We start from the raw sequence: 12,137 nt of genomic DNA, 5'->3' as shown, positions 1-12,137 counted from the left end.
GGCTCGGAGCCCCTGATCCAGTGGGAGGGGTCCTGGAGTTGGGCAAATCCTCACCCAAAACTGGGAAAATCCCCCCTGAAATGGGAAAATCCTCCCCCAAATGGGATGGTTCCCCCACCCCCAAATGGGAAAACACTTCCTAAAAGTGGGAAAATCCTTCCCCAAACCAGGAAAATCCTTCCTAAAAATGGGAAAATCCTCCATAAACCAGGAAAATCTTCCTCTAAAAAAAGGGAAAATGCCCCCCAAAGGGGACAATCACCTCCAAAATGGGAAAATCCCCCCAAAACCAGGAAAATCCACCCCCAGAGCAGGAAAGTTCCCCTAAAAAATGGGAAAATCCTCCCTCAAAATGGAAAAATTCACCCCAAAATGGGAAGACCCCCCCCCCCAAAAAAAAACGAGTCAGGAGCCACAATGACCCTTACACTTTATCTCTTGGACACTCTACGTAGAAAAGGTGGCGGTGGGGGCTCGTACCGCCCCCCTTTACAATAGAATAAGGCAATTAATAACAAATAATACCATCCCCCCCCTTATTATGTGCACAAAAAGTGGACTTTTAAAATGCTCTTTCATGCACAGTTTCTTTAGCACCAACGGTGAGGCTCCGTTTCGGGATCGGGGGGTCTGGAAAGGGGTCGGGATGCGGGGATGAAGGAGGGTCCCCTCCAGCTCAGCAGCCGCCGCAGCTGCGGGCGCAGGATGCGCCTACGGTTTGGCAGAGCCCGCTGGTGGCCATCACGCCGCACTTGGAGAACTTGTCCCGGCAGAGATCGGCTGTGGGGACAGCGGGAAAGAGAAAAAAATCCATGGATGGAGGGGAAACGGGGTGGGGGGAGCAGCGCAGCCCCCAAACATGGGGTGATGCTGCAGGGAGGGGATGCTGCAGGGAGGGGATGCTGCAGGGAGGTAAGTGATGCTCCCAGCCCAAACCTGGGATCCCAGTTGGGGAAAACCAAAGGCTTAGAGGAAATTTGTGTAGTTGCTGGGATTTTCCCTACGGAAAAAAGTGGGGAAGTGGGTGAGGACCCCCCCAGTTCGGGGCCCGCGTCGCGCCCTACCTCGCAGCAGCTCTTCGTGGGCGCACACGGTACGGACGCAGATCTCCTTGTTGATGACATAAACCCGGCGGAGGCTGGATGGGAGGGGGCGGAAAAAGATGGGGGGGTTAGTGTCCAAGCAGAGGGGTCCCCAAAATCCCCTTCATTTGGGGGTTGGGGGGCGAAGCTCCTCTTTGCTCGCCTGTAAAAGCAGATCTCGTTCAGGCACTGCTTGCAGGGCTTGTGCACGGAGTAGAGCCTGGTGCAGGGATACTGCTCCTCCCGGCAGTCTGGAAGGAGAAAACGGAGCTGGTTTCTACTGGGGGGCTTGGAAATCCACTTGATGGGGAGGCCTGACGTCCCGGGGATGGGCTTGGCATCCGCTTGATGCCTTCCCCCTACCCTTAATTGCGCCCCGAGTGTGAGCGTGGTGGCACATCCTCATCCCAGCTGGGCGAGAAGGGAGGATGAATGGGAAAATCCTCCCCCAAAATGGCAAAATCTTCCCCCAAAATGGGAAAATCCTCCCCAAAATTGGGAAAATCCCCCCCTAAATGGGACCCCCGCCCCTCAAATTGGAAAATCCTTCCTGAAAATGGGAAAATCCTCCCTGAAAATGGGAAAATCCTCCCCAAAATTGGGAAAATCCCCACCTAAATGGGACCCCCGCCCCTCAAATTGGAAAATCCTTCCTGAAAATGGGAAAATCCTCCCCAAAATTGGGAAAATCCACAACTAAATGGAAAGCCCTAAATGGGACCCCCCCACCCCTCAAATTGGAAAATCCTTCCTGAAAATGGGAAAATCCTCCCCTAATTGGGAAAATCCACACCCTAAATGGGACCCCTGCCTCTCAAATTGGAAAATCCTTCCCGAAAATAGGAAAATCCTCCCCAAAATTGGGAAAATCCACACCTAAGTGGGAAAATCCTCCCCTAAATGGGAAAATCCTCCCCTAAATGGGACCCCCCCCCCAGATTGGAAAATCCTTCCTGAAAATGGGAAAATCCTCCCTGAAAATGGGAAAATCCTCCCCAAAAATGGGAAAATCCCCACCTAAATGGGACCCCCACCTCTCAAATTGGAAAATCCTTCCTGAAAATGGGATAATCCTCCCCCAAAATGGGAAAATCCCCCCTAAATGGGACCCCCGCCCCTCAAATTGGAAAATCCTTCCTGAAAATGGGAAAATCCTCCTTTAAAATGGGAAAATCCTCCCCAAATTGGGAAAATCCCTCCCTAAATGGGACCCCCGCCCCTCAGATTGGAAAATCCTTCCTGAAAATGGGAAAATCCTCCCCCAAAATGGGAAAATCCTCCTATAAACCAGGAAAATCCTTGCAAAAAAAGCAGAAAATCCTCACTAAAAATGGGGAAATCCTCACTAAAAATGGGAAAATCCCCTCAAAATTTGTGGAAATCCCCCCCCAATGGGAAAACCCTCCTAAAACATGGGAAAATCCACCCAAAAAATAGGATAATCCACCCAAAAAATAGGATGATCCCCCCCAACATAAGTCAGGAGCCACAGAGACCCTTTACACTTTATCTCTTGAACGCTCTACGTAGAAAGCAGAGTGGGGGGGTCTCGCGCCGCCCCTCCCTTTACAATACGATACTCCCCAAAAGAGGAAAATTCTCCCCCAAAATGGGGAAATCCTTGCAAAAAAGAGAAAAAATCATTCACCAAAATGGAAAAAAAGGGAAAATCCTCTCCCAAAAATGGGGAAATCTACCTAAAAGTGAGTCAGGAGCCCCCGAGACCTTCACCTCTTGGTTGCTCCATGGTGGGGCTCTCACCCCCCCTCATAATAGAATAATCAATAAGGGGGGGCGGTATTATTTTTTATTACGTGCACAAAACCTGGACTTTTAACACGTTCTTTGCCGCAGGGTTCCCTGCCCGGGGGGGCTCGGAACTCACCCAGGGGTCCGGGCTCCGTGGGTTCGGTCTCGGGGGCAGAAGCTGCAGGAGAGGAGAAGCGGTGGAGGGTGAGTTTAGGGATGGAGCAGAAGCATCCCGCTGCCCTGCCCTTGGGATGCGGGGTTGGAGCATCCCGAAGCACCCAAGAAGATGCTCCGGGAGAACCCAACCAGGGTGTGGGGAGGGATGGAACCCGCAGCCCTGCGGTGGGGATGGGGGCTGCCACCCACCTGGGGTCGGAGCCGGCACGATTTCCTGCTGGGATTGTTGCTGGGACTGGTATCGAAACTGCTCTTCGGTGGCCCGGGGGGTGGCATCTACGAGGAGAGAGAGGGAGACGGCGTGGGAACATCCCACATCCCCTTTTACAAAGGTGTGGAGCGATCGGATGGGGGGCAATGGGGGTAAACTGGAGAGGGGCAGAGTTAGACTGGGAATAAGGAGGAATTTCTTCCCCATGAGGGTGGGGAGGCCCTGGAACAGGTGGCCCACAGTGGGGCAGTGGGGGCTGCCCCATCCCCGGAGGTATCCAAGGCCAGGTTGGATGGGGCTTGGAGCCGCTGAGCCAGTGGGAGGTGTCCCTGCCCATGGCTGTGGTGGGACTGGATGGGCTTTGACGTCCCATCCAACCCAAACCATCTCATGAATCCATGATTCTAACCTGCCGTCAACCAGAACCCCCAGATGCCATCCCTGGAGGGGTTCCAGGCCAGGTTAGATGGGCCTTGGAGCCCCTCATCCAGGGGGAGGTGTCCCTGCCCACGGCAGGGGTGGGACTGGATGGGCTTTGAGGTCCTTTCCAACCCAAACCATTCCATGATTCTATAATCCCAAAAAACCTGCATCTCCCACCCCGCAGGGAAACCACTTACCGTAGTCGTAGTAATCTTGAATTTCTGGGGAATAAACCAAAAAAATTAAACAGGCTGAGGATGGGTTTTTAGAGAGAAAACACCCCCCCCCCCCCCGGAGCCAGGGCTTAATAAAGACTTAATAAATAATTGGGATTGCGAGGAAGGGGAAAGAAGAGGCACGGGGAGATGGGAAATGGTAGGAGGAGGCTGGAAATTCAAGGGGCAGGAGAAAAAGGATGGAGTGAAGGGTATCGAGGTAGAAAGGCGTCAGCCAGAGGTGTGTTCACCCGGAGGAAGCCAAAAAAAAGAAAGGAAAAAGAAGGAGGAGAGCAGGGAGTGAAGCCTCTCCCAGTTCAGAGTGCGCTAACCTGATTGCTGGTCGTACTGGGAGTATTGCATCGGCTCAGGGTAGGTGATGCCTTCAAACCTGCTGTACTGTCCCTGGACCAGGAGCGCTGCTGGGACACAGGGACGGGGGGAGAAGCATCATCGGGAGGGGCACGGCCACTGCCAGGCAGGGATTTGGGGTTCCCTGTTCTGCCTCTGCCTCTCCATTGACCCCCCCAAATCATCCCATAGCCGCCTTCAAGGGCACGCTGCCCCGAGAGGAGGAGAGCGCCCATGGGGAACCAGCACCAGCCTGGGATCCCTCCCTTGCCCTGGTGCAACCGGAGATGATCCCAAGTGATCCCGAGGTCTCGCAGCACCCACCACCAGCAGGGGATGCCTACAACTGGAGATGATCCCATCCCAGTGGATCCCAATGTCTTGCAGCACTCCGGTACCATGACCCAGAGCGCGGATCAGCATCTGGACAATCCCAGGGATGCTCCTGCCAACCCGGGGGACCACGGCATCCCCTGCATCCCTTGCAGCTGCTCTGAAAGCCAATCCTGCTGCGGATTCTGGGTGTGAACCAGGGTTCAAATTGCACGAGTCAATGGGATCACGCCGGATGCTTCGGCGGGGGGGGATCAGGGCACTCTCCATTCATTCATTCATTGCAGGGGGGGGAAGATTTAGACTGGAAATTAGGAAGAAATTCTTCACAATGAGGGTGGGGAGGCCCTGGGGTTGCCCATGGAAGTCATGGACATCCTTGCAGGTGTTCAAGGCCAGGTTGGATGGGGCTTGGAGCCCCTGATCCAGTGGGAGGTGTCCCTGTCCATGGCAGGGGTGGGACTGGATGGGCTTTGATATCCCTTTCAACCCAAACCATTCCAAGATTCTACGACTCAACCTCAGGGCACGGCAAGGACTCATCCCCAGGACACGCCGTGGTACCCCACATTCCATCAGCCCCGCATCCCTCTGCATCCTCGCAACAGGCGGCATCCGTGAGCCAAGCATTGCCGGGAACACCGCCATCCGGGACAGGGCTTCTCCCGCGCTGCCCGCCGCGCTGTGCCCCCCTTCGGCCTCACTCGCTTGATGGTTTCCAGCTGTTCGCTACCCTTTGTGCCGAGCTGGTTTCACCCAAAGTTTTCCTGGCTCCAGGCTGCGGGGTCCGTCACCTCCCTCCTCGTTTCCATCCCGCCTTCGCCAGCCCCTCGGGGGGTTGCAAATATAATGTTTCTGGCTGCCATCCCGGTCCCAATGCTGTGCCAACCCACCGTGCCAACGTGACGTCCCCAAGGCAGGAGGGACTCGGCGCCAGACCCCTCGCACCCCAAGTCGGAGCGGGTTGGAACCTAAATATGAGCCCACGGAGGCTGATTTTGGGGTGCTAGAGGCGATGGTGGTCCCAGAGGGGTGCAGGCACCCCAGCATGGCTTGGAGGGGTGGTGGCTCCTGGGGTGTAACGGGGTGCCACCTCTCCTCGGGGACACTCACCTGGCAGCCACAGCATGAAGAACCCCAGCGCTCTCATCCTGACGGCAGCGATGGAGCAGCAGCGCGGGCTGGGATGCGGCCAGAGGAGTCTGGATGGGGCAGAGGGACACAGCGGGGTTAGGGGACCCCAAAACACCCTCTCTGCCCTCCAGCACGATGAGCCCTCCTCCTCTACCCGAGATGCCCTCAGGGACTGGCGAAGTGTTATTAAAACAACCTAAAAATAAAGAAATCTGCCCCCAAAAGGCAAACTGGGCTGAAACTGCCGGGATGAGGGCTGGGAAATGCCTCGCGGTCTGAATCACCGCCATGGGGGAGACATCTGGACCCCCCCTGGTGTCACCAGCCCCACCAGCTGGAGCTTTTGGAGCTCCTCTCCTGGGCTTTTCCGCCCTGTTCCTTGGCAAAGGGATGGTTTTGGGGTACCCTCCGCCGGGGGATGCTGTGTGTTGTCGGGAATCCCCCAAATCCAAGGGGAGGTGAAGGTTCTGGGGAGGGGAAAAAGGGCTTTCAGGAAAAATCCTGGAGTTTGGCAGCCTTGGGTGCTTTCCAAGCAGCGATTTGCATGTCGAGTGTCTGCTTTTCCCGGCGCGGAGACGGGCCAAGGGCGGCTGTGGGCTCATTGCCCTTCCCCCTCATCCCAAACCAGTTCCAAAGGGGGAAAAAAAAGGGGGAAAAGGAGAAGTTCTTCCCCCCCAAAAAAACCTCCTTGGAAACCCAAGCCAACACTTTTGGCCATCGAGGATGAAGCCCATCAGCATTCCCACCATGCTGAAGGGTCATAGAGGGAGGGAACCCCTCCTGGCACCCCCGGAGGCACAGCAGGAGATGAGCTCAGCCCATCGGTGTCTCAGCCCTGCTGAGGGGGACATCATTGTCCCCCTGGCCAGGAGGAACCCAAGCCCCATCCCAGCTCCTTGGGATGAGAAAGGAGCTCCAGCCCCAGCACAACATGATCCGTGCTGGGCTTGACACCACGCTGAGGAAGGTGGGGTCCATGGGGCCGGTGGCACCATGGCCAGAGAGGCATCTTCTAGCGACCACGTCCTGCACCGTCAACAAACACAGCACCTTCTAAGGATCACATCCAGCACCATCCCGCTGGAGCTGCACCTTCTAGGGACCATGTCCTGCACCACCACGAGCACTTAGCACCTTCCAAGGACCACGTCCTCAAGACCACCAAAGCATAACACCTTCCAGTGACCACATCTGCACCATAACCACAGTGTTGTGTTTTCTAGGGACCACGTCCTGCACCGCCACCACAGCTTAGCACCTTCTAGTCACCATGTCCTCACCATCACCACAGCGTAGCACCTTCTAGGGACCATTCCCTCAAGATCACCAGTGTAGCATTTTCTAGGGGCCATGTCCTGTGACATCAACAAAGTACAGCACCTTCTAGAAACCATGTCCTGCACCATCAATGAAGTACAGCACCTTCTAGAAACCATGTCCTGCACCATCAACGAAGTACAGCACCTTCTAGAAACCATGTCCTGCACCATCAATAAAGTACAGCACCTTCTAGAAACCATGTCCTGCACCATCAATGAAGTACAGCACCTTCTAGAAACCATGTCCTGCACCATCAATGAAGTACAGCACCTTCTAGAAACCATGTCCTGCACCATCAATGAAGTACAGCACCTTCTAGAAACCATGTCCTGCACCATCAATGAAGTACAGCACCTTCTAGAAACCATGTCCTGCACCATCAACGAAGTACAGCACCTTCTAGAAACCATGTCCTGCACCATCAATGAAGTACAGCACCTTCTAGAAACCATGTCCTGCACCATCAATGAAGTACAGCACCTTCTAGAAACCATGTCCTGCACCATCAATGAAGTACAGCACCTTCTAGAAACCATGTCCTGCACCATCAATGAAGTACAGCACCTTCTAGAAACCATGTCCTGCACCATCACCACAGCCTAGCACCTTCTAGGGACCATTCCCTCAAGATCACGAGTGTAGCATCTTCTAGGGACCACGTCCTGCACTATCACCAAAGCACAGAATCTTCTAGTGATTATGCCCTTGCATCATCATCATTATTGCATCTTCTAAGCACCACAATCTCCTCTGTTCACAGGCCTGCAGGTACCGGAGATGTTGACAACTGTCTTCCAGACCTTTCCAAGCTATCAGAAACCCAGAAAGACGGTCCCTACGTGGGCTGTGATCAGATAACCAAGCTCAGCTGATGGTCAGAGTTTGGTGGTCCCCAATGAAGCTCCCAGCAGTGCTCCATCACCAACCCACAACTGCATCTTGGTGGGACTGAAGTTCCTACAGCCTCATCTGCTTTCTACCACCAAGGAAGCCCCAAACCCGTGTTTAACCAAGGCTAAATACGTCCTGGGATAAAAGGGATTGCATGCGGATGAGTGAGATCAACGTGCGGCTCTGGGCTTGGTGGGCGCTTCGCAGGGGTCCAGGAGGCTTTACTGGGCTTTAGGGGTCGCTGGCAGACCTTGGGTTTGGGACAGCTGCTGGGTCCGGGCCAGGAGAGGGCTGGGAAGGAGGACTGGGGAGTGAGGGTGACCTCGAGGTGGCAGAAAGGGGCTGTAGATGCCCATCTCGGCCCTTCTGGGTTCCCCAGATGCCAGGATCCCATGGGATGCTGGTGCCGATGTCCCGTCACCCCACCTCACCCTGACCCGATGGCCGTATCCCACCTGGGACAGCCTGGGGCAGATGGACATCCACCTCTGGAGGCATCACACCATCCTCCCACGGCTCCGTGGATCCCGAGCACACGGCCACGCTGCAGGGGATGAATGCGCCCTGACAGCCCCTTTTTGCCCCGAATCCATCCGCAGACACCCAAAGCTCCTCTCGAATTCCCCACCAAACTCGGAAAACTTGGAGCTCGCTCGCGGCGTTTGGCCGGGGAACGGGGACAGACGGGTCACGTCTTCCCCCCATGGCCATGCCAACATCTCCTCCTCCCAACCGAGGACACGGACGCGCCCGCTGCCACCTCCACGCCCAAGCGGGAGAGATGCCAAGGGCCACCACCACACCGAGGGCCACCACGAGCTCTCCCTTAGACCCAAACTCTACAAAGAGGGGACGGGGCCACATCCTTCCTCCTCCTCCTCCTCCTCCTCGGCTTCTCCTGCCACCAACACACCCCCCGCGCTGCCCGGCAGGACCCGAGATGCTCCCCCCAACCTCCTCCGTGAGAGGGTCCGTCCACTCCAACCGCTCCAGATGTTTTTGCAACTGCACATCTGCGAACAATCAGCCCCGAAGCGAGAACACCACAGCCTCTGCCTTTCATTTTGCGAAACCCCACCTTCCCCAGACCTTCCCCCCTCCCCCAGCTTTTTTTTTTTTTTCCCTTTTTCCTTTCTTTTCTATTTTTTTTTTTGAAGCTCTCCCGTTGCCAAAGAGGGGGAGAACAAAGGGAATAGGAAAGCAATCACTTTTTTTTCTTATTTTTTTTTTTTTAGCTTCTGACCAAAGGTAAAATAAAAGTCCTCTCCCCCCATCCCCGGTTTTCACACATCGCATTTTTCATTTAGGTCCCATCTCCTCCCCTGGGAAGGGGGGGAAAAATAAAGAGAAACATTAAAATATCCCTTTCCCAGGGTGGAAAAATAAACCCAACGGCTTCTTTCAACCGTTTGGGTATTATTCGACTTTTACAGTGGTTGGAAATGGACCGGGATTGCTGTCAGGCTGCAAAGATGGGGCCCCGGCTCTTCATCCCCCCCCTAAAAAAATATAAGGTGGGTTTTCTTTTTCTAAGATTAAAAGTTTGAAAAGAGCTTTAGGCAGCTCTCCTGCTCAGGCCGGGGGGGTTTGGAGGTGAAAACCCAAAGATGGGGTGTTTTTTTTTTCAAGGCAAAGAGCCAAAGATGGGGTTGAGGCATGGGGGGCTCAGCACCCCCCGGGGCTCTCGCCCGGTTCTTACCGCTCGGGGGGTCGGTGCTGCTCCTGCCCTCACCCACTGCTTTGCTCTCCTCTCTCCGCTTTGCAAAAGCCTGAAATGAGAGTTAAAACCCCCCCAGTCCTACCTCCAACATGGGCTCCGCTGGGTCCTAAAGCCACACCTGAGCCTCCTCCCAAATTCCTGCCTCCTGGGCTGGGGGAGGAAAAATAATCATCATTTACGAGATCAAGAAGCGCACATCGATGCAGTTAAGAGCTTCCTTCCTTCCTTTCTTCCTTCCTTTCTTCCTTCCTCTCTTTCTTTTCTTTTCTTTTCTTTTCTTTTCTTTTCTTTTCTTTTCTTTTCTTTTCTTTTCTTTTCTTTTCTTTTCTTTTCTTTTCTTTTCTTTTCTTTTCTTTTCTTTTCTTTTCCTCTTTCTTTCTTTCTTTCTTTCTTTCTTTCTTTCTCTTTTTCTTTCTTTCTCTCTCTCTTTCTTTCTTTCTTTCTTTCTGTCTTTCTTTCTCTCTTTCTCTCTCTTTTTCTTTCTCTCTTTCTTTCTCTCTTTCTCTTTCTTTCTCTTTTTCTTTCTTTCTTTCTCTCTTTCTCTCTTTCTCTTTTTTTCTTTCTCTCTCTCTTTCTTTCTTTCTTTCTTTCTGTCTTTCTTTCTCTCTTTCTCTCTCTTTTTCTTTCTCTCTTTCTTTCTCTCTTTCTCTTTCTTTCTTTCTTTCTTTCTCTCTTTCTCTCTTTCTCTCTTTCTCTTTTTCTTTCTCTTTCTCTTTTTCTTTCTCTCTTTCTCTTTTTCTCTCTTTTTCTTTCTTTCTTTCTTTCTTTCTTTCTTTCTTTCTTTCTTTCTTTCTTTCTCTCTCTATTTCTTTCTCTGTTTCTTTCTCTGTTTCTTTCTCTCTTTCTTTCTCTCTCTATTTCTTTCTCTCTCTTTCTCTCTCTCTCTTTCTTTCTCTCTCTCTTTCTCTCTTTCTCTCTCTTTTTCTTTCTCTCCCTCTCTCTCTCTCTTTCTCACAGGATCAACGTTAAATCGATGGTTAAAGCGAGGGGAGAGGAGGATTCCGTGCAGTGCCGAGCGACGCAGGGCGGTTTGGGGCTGCTGGAGGGCGAGTTGGAAGGATCACGGCATGAATGATCTCTGATCTCCGATAACCCTCCCAAAACCCAAAAAATTGGTTATAACCCAATAATAACCCAAAAATTGGGATCCTGGGATCCCAGTAACACCAGTTTGCCATCACCACTCTATCTGCGCCCCCAAAGCAGTGAGGATGCTGCAGCCCCACAGCAGATTTAAAGCTTTAATCCAGGATGGAGGGGGAAAAAAAACCCCCAACCCCAATTCCTCATTTTCCCACCCAAGCTGAGGACGCTGGAGCAGAGCTGCAGCCCCTGCGCAGCTCCCTGGACGTGGGGCCCTCTTTCCCCCGGCTCGCTGGCAGCTTTCTGGACGCCGTGGGATGTCGGCTGCATCCCGCGAGGCTGCGGATGCTCCCCCGGGAGCCCCGAGCACCATCACTGACACCAAACCTGGTGCTGGGGGATATAACCCCGCACATTTAGGACGTTCAGACCCAGCGGAGGAGCCCAGGGAGGCTGCTCGAGGGCTGGGGTGGAGGGAGAAGCTCTCCAGATGTGACCGATGAGCGTTTGAAAATGAACAATGAGAGTTTTTCACCCTCGAGGCAGGATTGGACCCATTGCACTGAGCCCACAGCCCGTTGTGCTGAGGTTCCAGCGTTTCCACAGCCAAGAGAAGGTCTAAAAACAATGAGAAAACACAGTTCCAGACCAGGAGGAGAAGCAGAGGGGTTTTTTTAAGATGCTCTCATCCCATCCCAAGCCTGATTTCCAGTCCGAAGGATGGATAAAACCATCTCAGCAACTCCTGACTCATCCATAAAGCTTCTGCCTGCCCTGAAACCCAGCGTTGCCTTTGTCCCCAGCCCCGTTAACCTCGAGCTGAGGGCAGGAGCCTCCTGTTAATCATTAAATGGACTTTGCATCCCCCCTGAGGCTCAGAACCCCTTGCGAAACCCAGCCAACTGGAAGGGAAAATCGAGGTGCAATCAGGTCCCTCAACCCCGGGTGCTTTTTGCTTTTAGGATTACCGAGCACGGGCAAAAATCTCCAAGGGTTTTGTGTGTGTGTGTGTTTTAAGCTCAGGAAGCCTGGTTTAATAACTCAAGCCTTGGCTAGGGTTTCAGGAAACCTCTTACCTCTGCTTGTGCCTCATTTCCTGATCTAATCCCGAGCTCCTGGAGGGCAGAGAGGCGCCGCTGGCGCTCGGAGGGGTTTAGACTTTCCAGTGCAGGCGAGTCCCTGCAAGAACCAGCCTTCAATCCAAGACCCAGGCTCAGAGGGAGCCAAAAAACCCTTGGAGGTGGCCAAGAAACCCTTGGAGGTGGCCAAAAAAACCCTTGGAGGTGGCCAAAAAGCCCTCAGAGGGCGATACAGACAGTGCATCCCCCCTCCCTGGGCATCGGTTCTTGCCCTTTTGGGATGCAGCATCTCCATCTACCGGTTTCTCCTCCGCCCAAGGAGGAGGCTTTGCAGTCTTGGCGAGCACACCTGGGTTTTTCCAGTAATTA

At 53.5% G+C, this 12,137-nt stretch overlaps 1 protein-coding gene across 7 annotated transcripts; it reads right to left on the bottom strand.

Moving 5' to 3' along the window:
- Positions 1–427: 427 nt before the first annotated feature.
- MFAP2 (microfibril associated protein 2) lies at positions 428–11,434 on the bottom strand. Of its 7 annotated transcripts, none has more exons than XM_054086130.1 (10): positions 10,905–11,434; positions 9,689–9,756; positions 5,655–5,743; positions 4,190–4,279; positions 3,840–3,863; positions 3,198–3,284; positions 2,968–3,009; positions 1,246–1,333; positions 1,065–1,138; positions 428–780 (listed from the first exon to the last, which is right to left on the bottom strand). In XM_054086130.1, exons 1-10 carry the CDS (start codon positions 11,103–11,105, stop codon positions 677–679), a joined length of 867 nt encoding a protein of 288 aa, XP_053942105.1. In that variant the 5' UTR covers positions 11,106–11,434; the 3' UTR covers positions 428–676. The 7 variants fall into 7 exon arrangements, with proteins under 7 accessions (XP_053942105.1, XP_053942106.1, XP_053942109.1 ...); XM_054086131.1 differs by having other exon boundaries at positions 4,190–4,276; positions 10,905–11,420; XM_054086134.1 differs by lacking the exon at positions 10,905–11,434 and having other exon boundaries at positions 9,586–9,736.
- Between the last annotated feature and the right edge of the window lie 703 nt (positions 11,435–12,137).

This window comes from Cuculus canorus, chromosome 21 (assembly GCF_017976375.1).
Source record: "Cuculus canorus isolate bCucCan1 chromosome 21, bCucCan1.pri, whole genome shotgun sequence".
In the NCBI taxonomy this organism is placed as follows: domain Eukaryota; kingdom Metazoa; phylum Chordata; class Aves; order Cuculiformes; family Cuculidae; genus Cuculus; species Cuculus canorus.
The sequence above is the reverse complement of the archived record's forward strand: the minus strand, read 5'-3'. Positions and strand labels throughout refer to the sequence as shown.

What these genes read in the sequence shown, in the direction of transcription:
- MFAP2 (XM_054086130.1), bottom strand. Translation starts at nt 11,105, where the DNA reads ATGTGCGGGGTTATATCCCCCAGCACCAGGTTTGGTGTCAGTGATGGT. An exon ending in AACGAGATCTGCTTTTACAG is followed by an intron (nt 1,139 to 1,245) that starts GCGAGCAAAGAG and finishes CCTCCCATCCAG; the next exon opens with CCTCCGCCGGGTTTATGTCA. An exon ending in CCACGAAGAGCTGCTGCGAG is followed by an intron (nt 781 to 1,064) that starts GTAGGGCGCGAC and finishes CTGTCCCCACAG; the next exon opens with CCGATCTCTGCCGGGACAAG.